Raw genomic sequence first — 16,910 nt, 5'->3', positions numbered from 1 at the left:
TATACAAGGCTTGCTATTTCCAATACATCAAACCAAACAATGTATAAGAAATAATGCAAGAATAACTAATGCATGCATATTCAGCATTATTCTTATACACTCTACCAAACGACCCCTAAGTTTATAATGCACTTCAAACCAATTATGTTTCATATCAAAACAAAACATTAATCTAAACGACAAAATAAAATAAAAATTATATATAGTCTAAACAAATAAGCAGTCATTAGTTTTGCACAGGATAATTTGAACATGCTTCATGTTGTGGCCAACTTGACAACATTTACTGCAAGTAACTTTGGACCTTTTGAATTTCACATCAGCAACCCTCTTTCATATATAATTCATTTCATTTGAAAATCAACATAATTCTCTGTTTTATTAAAAAAAATAACAATTAGTTTAACATTATACAAATCAATTAGAAATATGTTAAATAATATTATTAACTTTTCATTCCAAAGACAATACAAATTTCATCCATAAAAATCATTATAATAACAACAAAATTATACACACTCGTCATTATTTTTTCATACAAATATCATTCAGACAGTACATTACAAAACAAATTTTATACAAAACATCATATTTCACATTTAATACTCACTTAATACACATTTCATACAACAATCATTATTCATACCAAATTTATACATTTTCATACTCATTTAATACACATTTCATACAAAACGATTATTCATTCAAACTATATACATTTCTCGTCCCAAATAATTAATTACTGTCACCCAACTTTATACAGAAATAACAAAACTAATATAAACTCAACAATTTCACATTTAATACCAATTTAAAACACATGTAATACATTTCGTCAAAATTCCAATTTTTTTTTACATATTTCTTAACACACTTTTCATACATAATCCATTTGACTTATACTATCAAATTCATTATCAAATAAAATAAATTTTCATAAATTCGTCAACATTATAATTAAAATTATTTTTTACAGAATAATTAGCACACTTTCATACAAATTTCATTTAATTTATTCTATCAAATTTATTCATAAAATCACATTAAATTTATAATTTCACAAAACAACAACCGTTTACAAAATAAACAAATAAACAAAAAAAAAACACTAAATTTTTTACATTTTACAACAGTAAACATAATATGATATCAATAGTTGACAAAATATGACTCCACCTTCAATTAATCGATAGTTTGATCATTTTTGTTTCATTTTGCTATCATTCTAAAACAAACGTTAAACAATAATAAATATTAACCCGAAGGATCCCATCTTTCACCATGTTTGATTAAAATTGATACGTAGTTGTCCATCACAACAAAATCAAGAATTTTCAAAGATGAAAAAAACTTCAATTACTCGAATGTGTGATTTTTTTTTGTTGAAAATTGAAGAGAGAAACGTTGAATTTTTTTTGTTGCAAATTGAAGAGAGAGAAACGTTGAAAGAAGAAGAAGATAAAATCTGAATAGTTATTTGATTTTAACTGATTTGAGTGAATTAAGGATACTAAATAATCTTAATTAGTTTAAATCCCTTAATTCGTGTTATTTATTAATTATCTACAAAAAAAATTATATGATATGATTTTTTAGTTTATCTTAACTGATTTTGAGTGAATTAAGGATAAAAAATATTGTTAATTTGTTTGAATCCCTTATTTCATGCTAATCATTAATTATCTACAATAAATTTCAAATTAAATTACAAGCCACACTTTCAGTTTTTTACTTTATTATCTATAATTTCGTTTTTTTTTATTTTTTTAAAACTTTTTTTGAATTAATAGAAACATTTCTTTTATTTCTGAATTTGTTATAACCTGAAATTTTTAATGCTATAGCTTGAAAGTCTAAATCTACTGCTATAGCCTGGAAATAGTACTATAATATATGTCATATATGAAATTTACACTTAATATTATACATTATACAACCAATTTCAAATGTATAATTGTTTACCTTGTATGTATAGTTAAATAGTTCTATTTTATACATTTAACTTTGGATATTAACATAGTGACTATATAAAACTGTATAAACAAACAAATAGAAGACATGAATCAAAACAGAAAATATAAAAAAAATATAAAATCGTAACATATACAAAAATAATGATTATGCAAATACCTCATCATGCTCCAATGAGCCAGAAACAACCACTTCTTTTCTTTTTGCATTGTCATCTGTATAATTAGTTGATTTTTCTTTCCTTTTTTTACTTGACCCAGTATCAGATTGATCTTTCTTACCTCCCTCCACAATTTTGATGTTGGATTGCTTCGATTTTGCACTCATTTCCTACAATCTGATTGGGTCATTTTTCAATTTGGATATGATCTTTTGCATTGCGTTGGATTTGGACATTGAACCTGCAACCTTCCCAAAATCCTGAGTTAAACCCAAGGAAAACGATGGGTGTTCAACAATATTTCGACATGCAAGGGTATACCTCTTGTGAATCTTTTAGATGGAGACTGGGCATCCATTGTTTGAATGAAAACTCTGTATGAATTATGAACTGATATGAAAAATAGCTTGAAAAAATTGAAAAAAATAGACAAAAATTTAAATTAATCGATTGAGATAAGTTTTGACGGTACTTGAAATTTTTGAAGGGATTTTGAAATCGCGATTGAGAACGTGCTGGTGGAGATTTGAAATTTCAAACTGATTTTGGGGAGAAAATTTGAGAGAAATTGAAGGAAATAGGAGATATAAATGAGAAGAAGAGAATAACGTCAATTTTTTTTAACTTATACAAGTCGGTGGGTCCCATTAATAGCAAACTGACCAAGACTTTGCTCCTTAAAGAAAATAAATGAAACGTTAGCTACTTTATTTATTTTACATTAATAGTTTGTCATTATGTACAATTATCCCAATATTAATTTATGATTGAAATATTAGAAAACAACTATTTTATAAAATAAGTAAAACAAAAGGACGAGACAAATATTAAAGTATTAAATTTACTTGAAACTATCGACTTGGCTTATTGAAGCCATGGCGATGGACTAGAGAAGAAAATCACTGCCCATCTATTAAGTCAAACTCCAATTGCTAATTTGGAAATCGAAAGAGACGATGGCGGACACACTCGCTGCTCTTAGGTCTTTAATGTCCTCTCACTCTCCTCCTCTTCATGCTTTGATTATTCCTTCCGAAGATTATCATCAGGTTCCTTCACTCTTTCTCCCTCACCTCCAATTTTTTGTGAGTTCATCGAACTTGCGATTCAATTGCGTTTTTGGATGACATGACAGAGCGAATATGTATCGGCACGGGACAAAAGACGCGCATTTGTCTCTGAATTCACCGGAAGTGCTGGTTTGTTTTTGCTTTTTCTCAATCACTCGATGTTGATTTAATAGTTGTATTGTTTTCGTTTGTGATTTCTGTTTATATCATGTATGAAATTGAGTTGAATATTCGTCCTAGGTTTGGCGCTTATAACCATGGATGAAGCACTTTTGTGGACCGATGGCCGGTATTTCTTACAGGCAACTCAGCAGCTCAGTGACCAGTGGAAGCTCATGCGCATGGGAGAAGATCCTCCCGTTGATATCTGGATGACCAATGTGACTATTCCTCTCCTTGTTCTAGTATATTCAGTTTGTGCTTATTCTAATTTATGTAAATCATAAGCTGATTATTGATCTGCGAAACAAACATATTCTACACTTTTTTTCGCCCTGTCTTGCTTGTTGCTTAGTTTGCATAAAAACTGCTATTGCATAGACTCATTGACGCCTAGTTGGTTGGTTTTAGTGATTAGTTAATCAATAGGTAAGTTTTGGACAAAAGTTCTACAGAGTTCCTACAGTATTTATGTTTTATTATATGTATATCAGCGGTGATGGATATCTCTCAACTGATTCAGACAATTGTATATGGAAATGAAAAAAAGAAAAAAATGAAACGAATAATTGAAATTCCAAGTATTGTGTGTAAAGTTGTGTAATTATCTTTAATGTACTTAAATAGAAAATGTCTTTTGATTTTGTCATAAAAATGTCTTTTGATCTTATTGTTGATATGTTAATCTTCTTGAAGGTTCTGTTCTTATCAATATGTGCATTAAAACTTCCACGTAGAAGTGATCATTCCATCATTCTCTTTTTGGAATGACACCCCTTCAGATAATTCATGTACTATCCTACACTTTTCTTGCCATAATATAAGCTTCCTGTCTTAAAATAATCTGAGATCTTCTGACCTATTATATTTTAAAACTGTGAGTGCATTGAAGCTGAAATCTCAATCTTTTACTGTGGACTGCTCATTATGTATTCCAGAGCAAGAAGTCATATGGAATAGGCAAAGGTGTTTGAGTCCATTTTCTTTTGTCAGTTCTCATGGATCATATTTCAGCTTGATTCTCTTATACTTGCTATATCTTTATTCTCTACAGTCTCACTTTTGCCTCTCTTTAATTTACTCAGTAGATGTATAGTTTGTTTTAAAACTTTGGCAGCAATAACCGAATGATAATATAGGAATTTAGTCTGTCAAATTGAATTTAGTTGGAAGAGAATATTATTGCCTCATCTATTGTGATTTTGTCTCCACCTCTACTTGCAAGGATATGCTGTACCATTTCAACAATTACCCTACAATGTCCAAGTTTTTTCGTCTAGTAACTGTATCCTATACAACAAGGTTCTGTAATTATTTTAATCTGGAATTGCAAGCTAGAGGAGTGTGAACTTTGTGACCCTGAAGTTCAGCTGGTATGCTAATTTATTTTATGATGTGCTTTACTAGAATTTACCAAAGGATGCAGCCATTGGTGTTGATACATGGTGTGTATCAGTAGATACTGCACAGAAATGGGAGTGTGCTTTTGCTAAGAAACAACAAAAGTTGGTACAAACAACTAGAAACTTGGTTGATGAAGTTTGGAAAAATCGGCTACCTGCCCAAGCAAATCCTGTAATTGTGCATCCGTTACAATTTGCTGGTCAGTCTGTTGCAGATAAGTTGAAAGAATTGAGGAGAAAGCTTGTACTGGGAAAAGCTCGTGCTATTATTATAACAGCACTTGATGAAGTAAATGTGTAACCATAGACCCAAATGCTTTCCATCTTATAGCTTTGGCTAATCTCGTCTTGGATATTCTTCATTTCTCCAATATTATTGCCAATTTATAGGTTGCATGGTTATATAATGTCCGTGGCAGTGACGTATCATATTGCCCAGTTGTTCATGCATTTGCGATTGTGACTATAGATTCAGCCTTCTTCTACGTGGATAAGCAAAAATTGTCTCCTGAGGTTGCGTCCAAATGGCATAATCTTTTCATTTTAAACTGAAAACAATTGCATTTTGTTACATTTTTTCTACTATTAAGTAAGCATGTATATACCATGCAGGCAAACTCTTACATGGAAGAAAATGGAATTATAGTGCGGGATTATGGTGATGTTAGCTCAGATGTGGTCCTCCTTGCATCTAATCAACTCACTTCTTGCTCCTCAACTAAGGGATCTAAAGGGAACCCAAAGATTGATGTTAGAAATGCCACCTATATAGGAAATAGTGCTAGTCATGCTGTTGAGTTTGTAAATGACCTCATTTGGGTTGATCCTGGAGCATGTTGCTTCGCTTTGTATTCAAAACTGAGTGCTGATAAAGTTCTCCTTCAGCAATCACCTTTGGCCCTTGCAAAAGCTCTGAAGGTGATTAATACTACCCCAGAACTTACTTATCCCCTAAAGTTTGTTGTCTGAGCATTTTATGTGGTTGAAAGTCTCGTAGGTCTTCAGACTGCCTTTGTTTGGTTGATAGGGGTCAAGTAGATCAATTGTTCCATCAAAAGAAAAATAATAGCAAAGAAGTCCATGAAGACATTGATGGCCCAAGCTTGATCAGCATTTGTTGTTCCATTATTATGCATTACCTCTGTATGCTTTTCAACATTTTGAACTGAATCTATCTTAGGACCCTTGGATGTTTAGGATTGTTTATCTCATCAGCCCCGTCTGCGACTCTTAAGAATTCAAATTCAGCTTTTCTCCGGATTATTTCTAATTTCCTGTTGTATTTTTAGTGAAAATACTAATCATCATGTTTATATTGTCTGAAGTATAATATGGACCTGCTGATTCCTCCCCCTCCTTACCTCCTCTAAGAGTTCCTGAGTGAAATGACAAATCAGTGATCATAATTTTGATAACAAAAACTATTCATTTTGTCAGTAACACATTTGTTTGAGATGTAATTCAGCTCTGATTTTGTTGCATTTGTTTGATTAACCAAAGTTTGTATATCAGTTCTATTTTCCTTGTCATTAATTGTTATATTTGTCTAATTGGTGTCAAACTATTTTCTTTTTGAAAAATGAAAATTCTGGTGTGAGCTTAGTCGTTCTTATCCGACTAATTTGATCGATAACCACCAACTTCTGCTGTGGTCTTTCATCGATACAATTACTTTCTTCCAATTCCATGTTTACTCCCAACTATAGTTATTTCTGAAGTTATCAGACAGTCTTTACACTATGTTGCTCGGACTCTTCAAAAATGTCGATAGGTGCGTGTCATATATTTCAAAAGTAGTGCATTTTGGAGAATCCGACACGGGAGCAGCAACAATATTGGAGAGTCTGAGCAACATAGGTCTAATGTACTACTTTCTTCATGTTTATGTGATTAAACCAAATCTGTCTTTGTCTTCTTCTGTCTTTTCCGCGTCTGCTATGATCTGTTCACTGCAATATTTTTTCCTTCATTTAATTTCTTTCTTGTTGGTATAAAAAAAGTGAGTGTTGTACTAGAACAATTTACTGCATGGAGATTGTAAGTTTATTACACTTACCATTTCTAAAAAAAATTATCAGGCTTTTGAAATATCATCTGTGTTTGTGATGTTACTTCTATTCTCAAGCTTACTGTTGATTGCTAAACTACAAAATTATAATTTCTAGAACCCTGTTGAGATAGAAGGATTGAAGAAGGCCCATTTTCGGGATGGGGCAGCTGTTGTGCAATATCATGTCTGGCTTGATAAGCAGGTATGCCAGATTCTTAGAGTCAATCTTCTAGTAATCTTTGTGAGTTACTGCCGCCTAATGCATTTGCATCTTCCTTAGATTCTATAAGTATGTAGACGTGTGTATGTATGTACTTTGTGTGTGTGCGGACGTCTATGTATTTATGTGTGTATGGTTTCTTTTTAATCTTTACACTAGTGACGAGTGTAAGTTGGTATATACCGATAAAGCCAAATATGTTGGGTTAGAAATTCTGTCCTATGCAAAACTAGAAGAGTAGATGGATAATGTATCTCTCAGAAAAAAGATGTTATATCTACTTGCAATGCCTTTTTGCGAATAGTGTGGACTTTATATTTTTAGCAGGGATCTCTTCGCTTTTTAGGTGCAGAAACACTTGATTCAAGCTATTCATGGTTTCAGTAGTTTGGCAAGATGAGTTTCAACCTTGTTCAAATTTTCCAGATGCAGGAAATATACGGGGCATCTGGTTATTTCATGGAGGCTGAAAGTACCAAACAGAAGAAACAACTGTAAGTTTTTCTGGTTTCTTGTACTATTTCATGTTTTTGGCGAGTCGGTACATTCTAAGAATTGATCTGTTATAGGATGCTAGTTCAGGACTTAAAAAGGAATTAGTCTATTAGAGCTAGCATCTTGTGTTGATAGGAAGATGCATTATTCAAGAAGTGATTTCTTGATTTATTGTCTGTGTAGAAGGTTATTCTTGAGGGCTGTGTGGATTTGAAAAGCTTGTAACATTTAAGACTTTGTTTTCTTACCAGTTAACTTTCTCAAAAAAAAAAAAAAGACTTTGTTTTCTTAAGATAGAGCCAAGACTTTTAGTGGCCCTTGATTTTCTGAAGGAAGCTTCTGCAAGTTACTGATCTTCAGTCAATAGTTAAGTGATTTATTGAGGAACTTATCATGAAGCATGTGATATATTATACTGTTTTCCTTAGTAGTGGGTCCGTGTTTTGTACCTTACTTTTTGTAATAATTCATTATCTTAGGGGGACTAAAAGACTGACAGAAGTCTCTGTGAGTGATAAGCTGGAGGAGTTCCGTGCATCAAAGGAGGTAAATGGTTGTATTCTGATGAAAAATCTAGCATGAAATTTGTTGTCTTATACTCTTATCACTCTATTTATGTATGAGTTATCATCATCTAGGTTGTGAGCTGATGACTCTAGAGTTTATTTCCAGTTTGTTGCTTCTGTTTTACTGCAATGTTGTTGTTTCCAGAACCACATGATATGCTGATTTTGACTCGAGCTCTGTCCAGTTACACGCTGGCATATTTTCTCTATCTTTATTCTTTAAAATGTACAGGAGCAATAATATCATTTTTCTATTGTATCCGCATTGCAAGTGAGTGTATTGAAATTTAAAAATAGATAAGTAAGGGGTGGCAAAAAAAAAAAATAGGAGGTAAAAAGTATGAGTACGTATTATCAAAATGTTAATAACATGTATCAGGAGTACTTAAGATACTTCGGGATAATATGTTTAGTTGCTTCGAAGTCTTTGCCTTGAGCTCTTCCAACAAGTGCAGCTTGGTTCCTTTTCTGATGATTGTGATCTTTCTTGAAGTTTGCAAAATTATAAAGAATCTTGTTTTCTCAACAATAGTATCACCATTATCTTAATGTAATGGGGTAATGTTGCTCCTCTACATCTGCAGCATTTTAGAGGATTAAGTTTCCGAACTACCTCTTCTGTTGGCTCAAATGCAGCCATTATCCACTATAAACCTGAGGCAGAAACTTGTGCTGAACTCGATCCAAATTGCATTTACCTATTCGATTCTGGAGCACAGGTATGTGAGAACTGAGAGCATATATTCGGGATTTCTACTTTGCATACTTCTATATTTAACATGTGCTCTTTCTATATATATGATGGTGTTGCTGAAGTATCTGGATGGAACAACTGATATTACACGGACTATTCATTTCGGAAAACCTTCTCCACATGAGAAATCTTGTTACACGGCGGTATGTGAAAAGTTTTCTGCATTTTTATGATTCCAAACAATGTTGGCTATGCACGATGGAGTGAAATTTTATAATGAGAGTTCTGATTTCAGATTACTATTGCTGATCTAATCTATGTCCAGTCTCCTTCCACACTTGGTCACACTTCCTTTAGATCATCCTAGAAGCATTAATTCATTTTAAGCCTTGATCAGAGAAGCTATTGGAGTCATTATTATCCTAGAGATCTCTAGCTCTTTTATTCCAGTGCTTGTATCGTGTAATCCTTCTTATTCAAGTCTTAACATACATGCATTACATATGCTTTCCTGTGGGAAATTCTCTCTCTTTGCAATGAATGTTGATTGAAATCCATAAAAATTTGAAGAGCAAAAAAAATTGTCTTATGAGTAAACAAAGCAACAGTAAGTCGAAACTTTTCTGTAAAATGCCTTCGTTATTCTTAAGATTTTCTTTTCTGGTTTATTTTTTGTGGGGTGACTGAGAAAGGACAATGATTGCTATACTTCGAACAGTTTTTTTTATACATATGCATGTAGGTTTGTCTTCTATGCTGGTTTTTGTCTGTGTGATTGATTCTTAGAATCTTATACTGGAAATTTTTGTTCTTTCCTTATCACAATACTGCTTTAATGGCTAAAAGGTTACTTTATTTTATGTAGGTTCTTAAAGGACATATATCTTTGGGTAACGCCAGGTTTCCTAACGGAACCAATGGTATGATTATGTGTCATAATGATACTCGATGTCTGTAATTTACTAAATTTTCTTCAGTGATTGTTAGATGTACCAATGCCTAAATCCACAGGCTATTATTCAGAGGCATATGCTTACCATTTTCATTTCATTCAAATGCTGTGGCCCAAGATAGTTCGCTTATCAGAACATTGTGCTTGACTACTCTTGATAGGGCAAGCTCTTGACATTCTTGCTCGAATTCCTTTGTGGAAAGATGGTCTTGACTATAGGCATGGTACTGGACACGGGATCGGGTCTTACTTAAATGTCCATGAAGGTAAACTTGCCATCGTGATTGTAGAGGTACTTGTAAGGAGCAATTTATATTTACATTTAATTTATTTTTGGCAGGACCTCATAATATTAGTTTCAGGCCATCTGCACGGGATGTGCCACTACAAGTTTCAATGGCTGTAACAGATGGTCGGTAGCATCTTATTACATTATGAGTTATAAAGTAAACTTTTCCTTAGCATGATTGATGCCTCTGCATACTTGAATGTATTTTCACTCTTAACATGGATTAGTGAGTTTGTCATGCTTCTTTATGAAGGATGTGCATTAGTAAATATCCTATCCTAGCATAGTCGGTCCTGAATTTGCTTACTGGAGATCTACAACTTACAGAACTGATATGATCAGGGAAAATGTAATGTTCTTTGAGCTATACTAGTAAAAGAATGGCCTGTCAATAAAATTAGGATAAACCACGTCATACCGTCATGTTGTCCAGCTTGCTCAATAATCTATTAGTTTTACCTTTCTAGTTGCTTCTGCACATCTTTATAGTTTTTTTGTTTCAGCTTTCAGAGTTTGAACATTCATATGGTATTTTTCAGAACCCGGTTATTATGAAGACGGGAACTTTGGTATAAGAATAGAGAATGTTCTTATTGTCAAGGAGGGCAATACGAAGTTCAACTTCGGTAATAAGGGCTACTTATCATTTGAGCATATAACTTGGGTAAGTTTGTAAACACCATGTTTTATGTCTATTTACATATGTGATATGCATCTACCTGGATGTTCTAGATGTACAAGTGTGTGGTGCGATTGCACTTTTGCAGTCCAAGAGGAAGCAAGACATTCTCTGTCCTTTTCCCTTTGTATCTTTTTTAAAACTTGGATTTTCACTTTCCTATGATATATGTATGTCATTTCCTAATTCTATAGGTTGGAAGTGTAATGTGTCATGAAGGTAAGAATCTTGTTTGTTAATGTAGGCACCGTACCAGAGGAAACTAATTGACGTGAGCCTTCTGGTGCCTGAAGAGATTGAATGGTTAAATGAATACCATGCAAAATGTAGGGAAATTCTTACTCCTTACCTGAATAAATCTGAGATGGAATGGCTGAAGAAGGCTACCGAACCCATTGCAGCTTGACATGCCTCATTTGTTAGGGGATTGGAGTTGAGGTTAATCAAAGGCTACTGATCCTTCTCCAGCTTCAGCCTTCAAACCCTTAATCATATGTAGTTAAACCATGTATTTGCGTTAATGTGTGCAGGCATTTTACCATATTATTGTTGCCTTGTGGAGATGAAAGATTTAGCTTCTGTCGATTCAAAACGGGGTGATCTGTTGGTGCACATCAAGAAGATGCGACAAGTCTATGGTGCGTTTCGACAGAGTTAATATCGTAATTCATTTTTGCGGGCTCGCTTGTTTTATTCATCTCATTCCCCTCACTTTGTTTTATTGTATACAGCTCCCATTATCTTTGAACTCTTTCATTAATTGGTAACAGCTACACCAAATCTCAAACAACTTTTAATGGGCACATAAAGTTTTCTAAAGGTAAACATACAGCTGGAGTCTAATTTAAAGTCCTTAGCTTTTAACAAAAATTATTGTCAAACGCAACTTCATAAATTTTAAAAAATACTTATCTATGTGACCAAAAGTCGCATTTAGAGGTCAAATTTAAACTTTATGCGTATGTATCCTATAATGAATCATCTTGAAATAGCTGGGAAGCTTAGCTCAGTGAGTTCAAATTTTTTCTAAGGTTGTTGGTTCGGTTCTCCCTATATTAGTATTTCCATCCCTAGTGTAAACGGTTTAAGGTTATTTTTGTTCTTTGCCGTACCAGGCATGACAAGACGAGTTAAGGTTAATCTTTTTCATAATTTGAACCTCTTTGATGAAAATTATATCTAATCAGTATTTATAAATCAATTTAACGAGCGTAGTCAAACACATTGTGTATACTCTTAACAATCATCGATTAGATATACTGATCATGCTGGTATTTGTCAGAACACTTCAATTAGTTACATGTCATCTTCACAGTTACGTTCACACCCAAATATTTCAGATTATGTAAATTGCAGTCCACCAGCTTTATTTCAAGCATGTGAACTATTCTAGATGGGCACCTCTGACGAAAAGCACGTGTAATAAAGTATTATGATATGATAGGCATTTCTAAACATGATATGCATGTTTACCAGAAATATTAGGCAATTCTTCTTTACTTCTTAATCATTTTCATTTTTTGTGGTAATTATTTAGTCTTGGCATCTCCATTTTTAGATCTCTTTGGAAGAATGATCAAATTGGTCTCTCATGTTTTAGATTTGAATAAACATGTTAAATATTAGGTGGAATGACCTGGGAGACCCTCGTACTTGGCTCCGCTTGTAAGTTGGACCCTTGTACTTATGACTTTGCCAACTGAATCCTTAAACTCATTCAAACACAATATTTTAATTCTCTTTCTCACCAAATGTGTGTGCATGTATTACACTCGTTTTACACATGAAATTCCTCGTTATTTTTTAATGACACATCAGTAGTATTATTACTTTTCAATGACACATCAGAAATTAAATATTTAAAATTAAGTAATATCTTTTTAAAAAAGGTGCAAATTTTTCCATCTCTCACTATACTCATTTTCCATATTCCACTTCATCTTCTTCCTCCCCACCCTCTACCCTTCACCCCAAAAATAAAAATCACCATTTTTCGTCATCTTCACACTCAAAAATTTTCTCAATGACAAAATGTGATAGATTATAATTAGCTCTTACACATATTTTTGGGTTCTATTTATTTAGATTTGGTAAAAAGATAAATCAAGAAAACTTTAAATTGAAAATAAAATATGTTTATAAGTAAATTCAAGCAATAGATCTTGAAAAATTAAGTTTTAAAAAAAGTGAATGAGATATTTTTTTTAACAAAAGCTTTTTATTATGATTATTGTAATCTGGGGCTGGGCTGAAGAAGAATAAAAAGAGAGAAGGGGTGGGGGTGGCGATGGGTTGGGTGGGCTGAAGAAGGAGTTTTTGATTATTTTTTTTAAAAAATTTATTATTATTATTATTATTATTTTGTCTTATAATTTTGAGATTTTTAAGATAAAAAAATTGTATTCACTTGCTTCAAAACGTATGTGATCACGCGTTTGTCCAACTCAACCATTTTAAAATAAGCTCGGTCAATGGTCAGAGGGTTTAAAAAATAGAGTTTCATTATGTTTAAGAGTTCATTTGGCAAAGTAACGAGTATAAGGGTTCAATTGGCAAACATATACAAGTGCAAAGGCCTCTCAGGTCATTCCGCCTAAATATTACTAATAGATTTCGTAATGATCAATGTAAATCTTATCATTACCCTTTCTACTTTTATTCCAGTATCATCGGACATCTGCTGTAACTCTTCATCATATATATATATATATTATATTATATGACAAATTTGGCCTTAAGAGATCGATTTTTTTAATGTACAAAAATCAGAAATGCAAACCAACCTATTGCAAAAAATATTGCAAGAACCGACCTTGGTTTTACCAACCTCGGCTATTCAGTTTTCACTGTTTCGTTAAGTAATGGTAACTCAAGGAAGTTTGGACAAAATGTCACCTTTTGTAACTTTTTTTTTGGGTTGATATCTGCAGGTTGGGGTCTATACCTAATCATCCAGCGGTAGGTGGGTTTATAAGGGGAAAAAACTTGTACTGACGTGGCTTAGCTTGTGCTAGTGAATATTCTTAATTCAGTAATTTCCTTCAACCACGAATCAACTTTATAACTGATCTCAAGATTGCTTGCAAGCGATTAAAGGAGAATAAATTCACTGAATGATATTGCTTTATTATAGTGGTAAATTCTATTCGAAGCATGCATACTGTAAATTATAGTAGCACATAATAAACAACAAAACATAGACCATTTTAGGGTAATAAAAATATATATAGCCCTAATCACTCATTATCTTACCCTTTTTAGATAGTTTACTCACACATTAATGTTCTTGTAACCATGGATTGATCTCTTCTCAATGTCTTTGAGGACTTGACACATTGAATCATGAGAGGAGCCTCCTACACTTAGTGCTTTCTCTGCACTCATCTTCAGTTTCTTCACATTTTCCTTCAATTCCTTTCCATCTTTATATTGCATTACCATTCTCACCAATTGCTCTATTTCTTCCCTTTCCACCACTTTCTTTGTTGGCAATACCTTTGGCCTAACAGCCACTCTAAGTTCCTCCGTAAGCATAGTGGCATTTTGTCTCTGTTCAGCATATAATGGCCACGCAATCATTGGCAAACCATTTGTTATACTCTCAATGCTAGAATTCCATCCACAGTGGGTCAAAAATCCCCCAACTGATGGGTGGCTCAAAATTCTTGTTTGGTCCGTCCACATCTGAATCACCAATCCAAAATCTTTGGTCCGTGTTAGAAAACCTTCAGGCAAGTACTCAGGAGTGTTGTCGCCCCGATTTCCAGTTGTGAAAAATGACTTGTCTGCACCGACCTCTGACGGTGGCCTCACCACCCAAATGAACTTCTGATGACTTAACTCTAGTCCAAAAGCTAACTCAGTTAACTGTTTTGACGAGAGGGTCCCACCACTCCCGAAAGATATGTATAGCACTGAATTAGGAATTTGTTTGTCCAACCAATTTAGGACAGAATTGTTACCATCATCATCTCCACTCCGGCCATCAATGATTTGTTGGTCATGTCTAATCAACGGTCCAACCGGATAAACCGGTGACTTCACGATAGCTTTTAATATATCATTTTCTCTTAACGCTTTGAGTGAACCGGTCTCCGCGTCTTCCCAAGTGTTCATCAAGATCCCATCCGACAAACAGAACCCGATCCCATGTACTTTCAAGTACTCGCGATAATCCTGTTCGTTGCGGTCCAGCATTGGATCGTTGACGTCTTCCGGTCGAACCGGTTTGCAACCTGGGATTTTCAACGGCTCCTTCTGATCTACATATTGACCCTCAATTTCTTTGTCAAGGAACGGACAGTAGACAGTCATAGCAGTAAACCATGCATTCGTTGGAATATAAACATAATTAGGTAATTCAAATTCTTTGGCAATTGGCAAGGCTTCAGTAGTGAAAATATCAACAATGAGAGCGTCCAGAAGATGCTTCATTGCAGATATCACGGACTTAACAACATGCAACGTTTCACGTATAAGTATGCAAAGTTGAGTGACTATTTTTGTGTTGGAATCAATAAGGTTGGATATATCTACACCTGGTATTTCAACTACATCAATCATCTTCGATTTATTGGCCGATTTGAGAATCTCAGTTTCAGCCAGAGAGCTGCCGGAGGTGATAACAAAAACAGTGACAGAGACGTTATGGAAGGTGGCGAGGCGGTTGGCGAGGGTTACTACAGGGATGATGTGGCCTAAGCCTGGACTTGAGAGTATACCAATATGAAGTGGTTGTTTTGAGCTACCCATAGTGATCAAAAGAATTGTGAATTTTGGTATAGTAGAGAATAATTAAGATGAGATGAAGGTAATAAAAATGAAATGAGTAGATTTATATATTTATAGAGCATGCAAATGCAATGTTTGTTAATGACTTTTTCACCTATTTATTTGCTCGCAACCTTCAGGTTGGAAGTGAGGGGTGCTTACCATCCGAGCAACTCTCTCATCATTTCATAGTTATTAACTTACTATATATAATTAAAAAAATAACAACAATTCACTCTTTCCATAGATGAAACAAAAATGAACCCGTCTGGCCATAATATTTTCTTTCTAGGAAATTTAAATGTATTTCAAATTTGAAAAATAACATATAACATGTTTTTCAATTCACTTTTCATTTTGAAGATGTATTTCAAATTTGAAAAATATTTATTGTGTATATATATATATCAAATATTTTTTGCAAAAGTTATAACCATACGCAACTTCATAAATTTTGAAACATACTTGGAAATATATTAATTAAGCAAGTGCCTTCCCTTTCCCCATGGAAGCAAATTCCAACTAAACAACAATTTATATTAATTATAAGATGGAGGATAGTTTTGACTCAACTAATTAATGACACCTTTTCGAAGTTGCAATCAAGCATCTGAAGTTGTAAAATGTCCAATAAAGAGTTGTTATTATCCTTCTTTTCTCCGTCTATTTGGATTAGTGGATGGTAAGTAATTGATAAGTCTTAAGTGTCGAAAAATAATTTTAAATATCTAAACTGATTTTATAATTGAATAAGCAATTATGTATTTAAATAAAGTATTAAAAATACTAATAAGAAGTTGATGTATTTGACAAAAAAATTCATAAGTTGTTCTTATCTTTTCTTTCATTCTTTTTAAAAAAAATATCCTTGTAAAAAAAAAAAAAGAGGAACAAGCTAAGGGATATAAAGTAAAAAAAAATAGTTAAGAAATTTATTTTGAAAAAGATATTTTGAGCAGTAGAAAAACAATGAAGCATAAAATAGTAAAATATTTAGTCAAAACCAAAAGCTTTTTTATATATAAGCTGAAAAGTTATAAATTGGAGATGATTAACTTATGATTTTTAATTGATTTTGGCTTATAAATTTTTTGGGTGTTTAGTTACCAAACGTATAAATACTTAAGCTAGTGCAAAGCTAAGAGGGAACTCTGGGGAAGAAGGGAGTTCATGGTCAAAAAAATTACACGACATATATAACGATCCTATATATAGTGAATCCTCCTGACGAAGCTTGAAAAGCTTAACTTAGTGGCAAGTGGAGTTCAAGTTTTCTAAGGTTGTTGATTTGATTCTCGCTATATTAGTAATTTAATCTTTACTTATAATGAAAGGGAAAAAAATCATTAGAAAGTTTTTTAAAAACATAGATGCAAGACATAACAACGTGAGTTAAAATTTAATGGGTTTAGATTAATCTTACATTTGACAT

General features: G+C 33.1%; 2 protein-coding genes across 9 annotated transcripts; one reads left to right on the top strand and one right to left on the bottom strand.

Moving 5' to 3' along the window:
* The first annotated feature begins 3,004 nt into the window (after nucleotides 1–3,004).
* On the top strand, nucleotides 3,005–13,833 carry LOC102582935 (probable Xaa-Pro aminopeptidase P). Of its 8 annotated transcripts, none has more exons than XR_368561.2 (18): nucleotides 3,005–3,180; nucleotides 3,267–3,330; nucleotides 3,442–3,581; nucleotides 4,768–5,052; nucleotides 5,154–5,276; nucleotides 5,376–5,681; nucleotides 6,929–7,015; nucleotides 7,460–7,527; nucleotides 8,008–8,074; nucleotides 8,679–8,813; nucleotides 8,911–8,991; nucleotides 9,654–9,708; nucleotides 9,902–10,006; nucleotides 10,081–10,152; nucleotides 10,569–10,693; nucleotides 10,953–11,146; nucleotides 11,239–11,346; nucleotides 13,639–13,833. XR_368561.2 is itself a non-coding variant. In XM_006363077.2 (17 exons), the coding sequence occupies exons 1-16, from the start codon at nucleotides 3,088–3,090 to the stop codon at nucleotides 11,112–11,114; spliced, it is 1,968 nt and encodes a 655-aa protein (XP_006363139.1). In that variant the 5' UTR covers nucleotides 3,005–3,087; the 3' UTR covers nucleotides 11,115–11,146; nucleotides 11,239–11,731. The 8 variants fall into 8 exon arrangements, 4 of the variants coding, with proteins under 4 accessions (XP_006363139.1, XP_015158785.1, XP_015158786.1 ...); XR_001471725.1 differs by lacking the exon at nucleotides 13,639–13,833 and adding an exon at nucleotides 12,065–12,262; XR_001471724.1 differs by lacking the exon at nucleotides 13,639–13,833 and adding an exon at nucleotides 12,065–12,262 and having other exon boundaries at nucleotides 11,239–11,528.
* A 145-nt stretch (nucleotides 13,834–13,978) lies between these two features.
* On the bottom strand, nucleotides 13,979–15,460 carry LOC102582599 (anthocyanidin 3-O-glucosyltransferase 5-like). Its single transcript, XM_006363076.2, has one exon. The coding sequence runs from the start codon at nucleotides 15,458–15,460 to the stop codon at nucleotides 13,979–13,981; it is 1,482 nt and encodes a 493-aa protein (XP_006363138.1).
* Between the last annotated feature and the right edge of the window lie 1,450 nt (nucleotides 15,461–16,910).

The sequence above is a fragment of the Solanum tuberosum genome, unplaced genomic scaffold (assembly GCF_000226075.1).
Source record: "Solanum tuberosum cultivar DM 1-3 516 R44 unplaced genomic scaffold, SolTub_3.0 scf00423, whole genome shotgun sequence".
Lineage (NCBI taxonomy): Eukaryota > Viridiplantae > Streptophyta > Magnoliopsida > Solanales > Solanaceae > Solanum > Solanum tuberosum.
The sequence above is the reverse complement of the archived record's forward strand: the minus strand, read 5'-3'. Positions and strand labels throughout refer to the sequence as shown.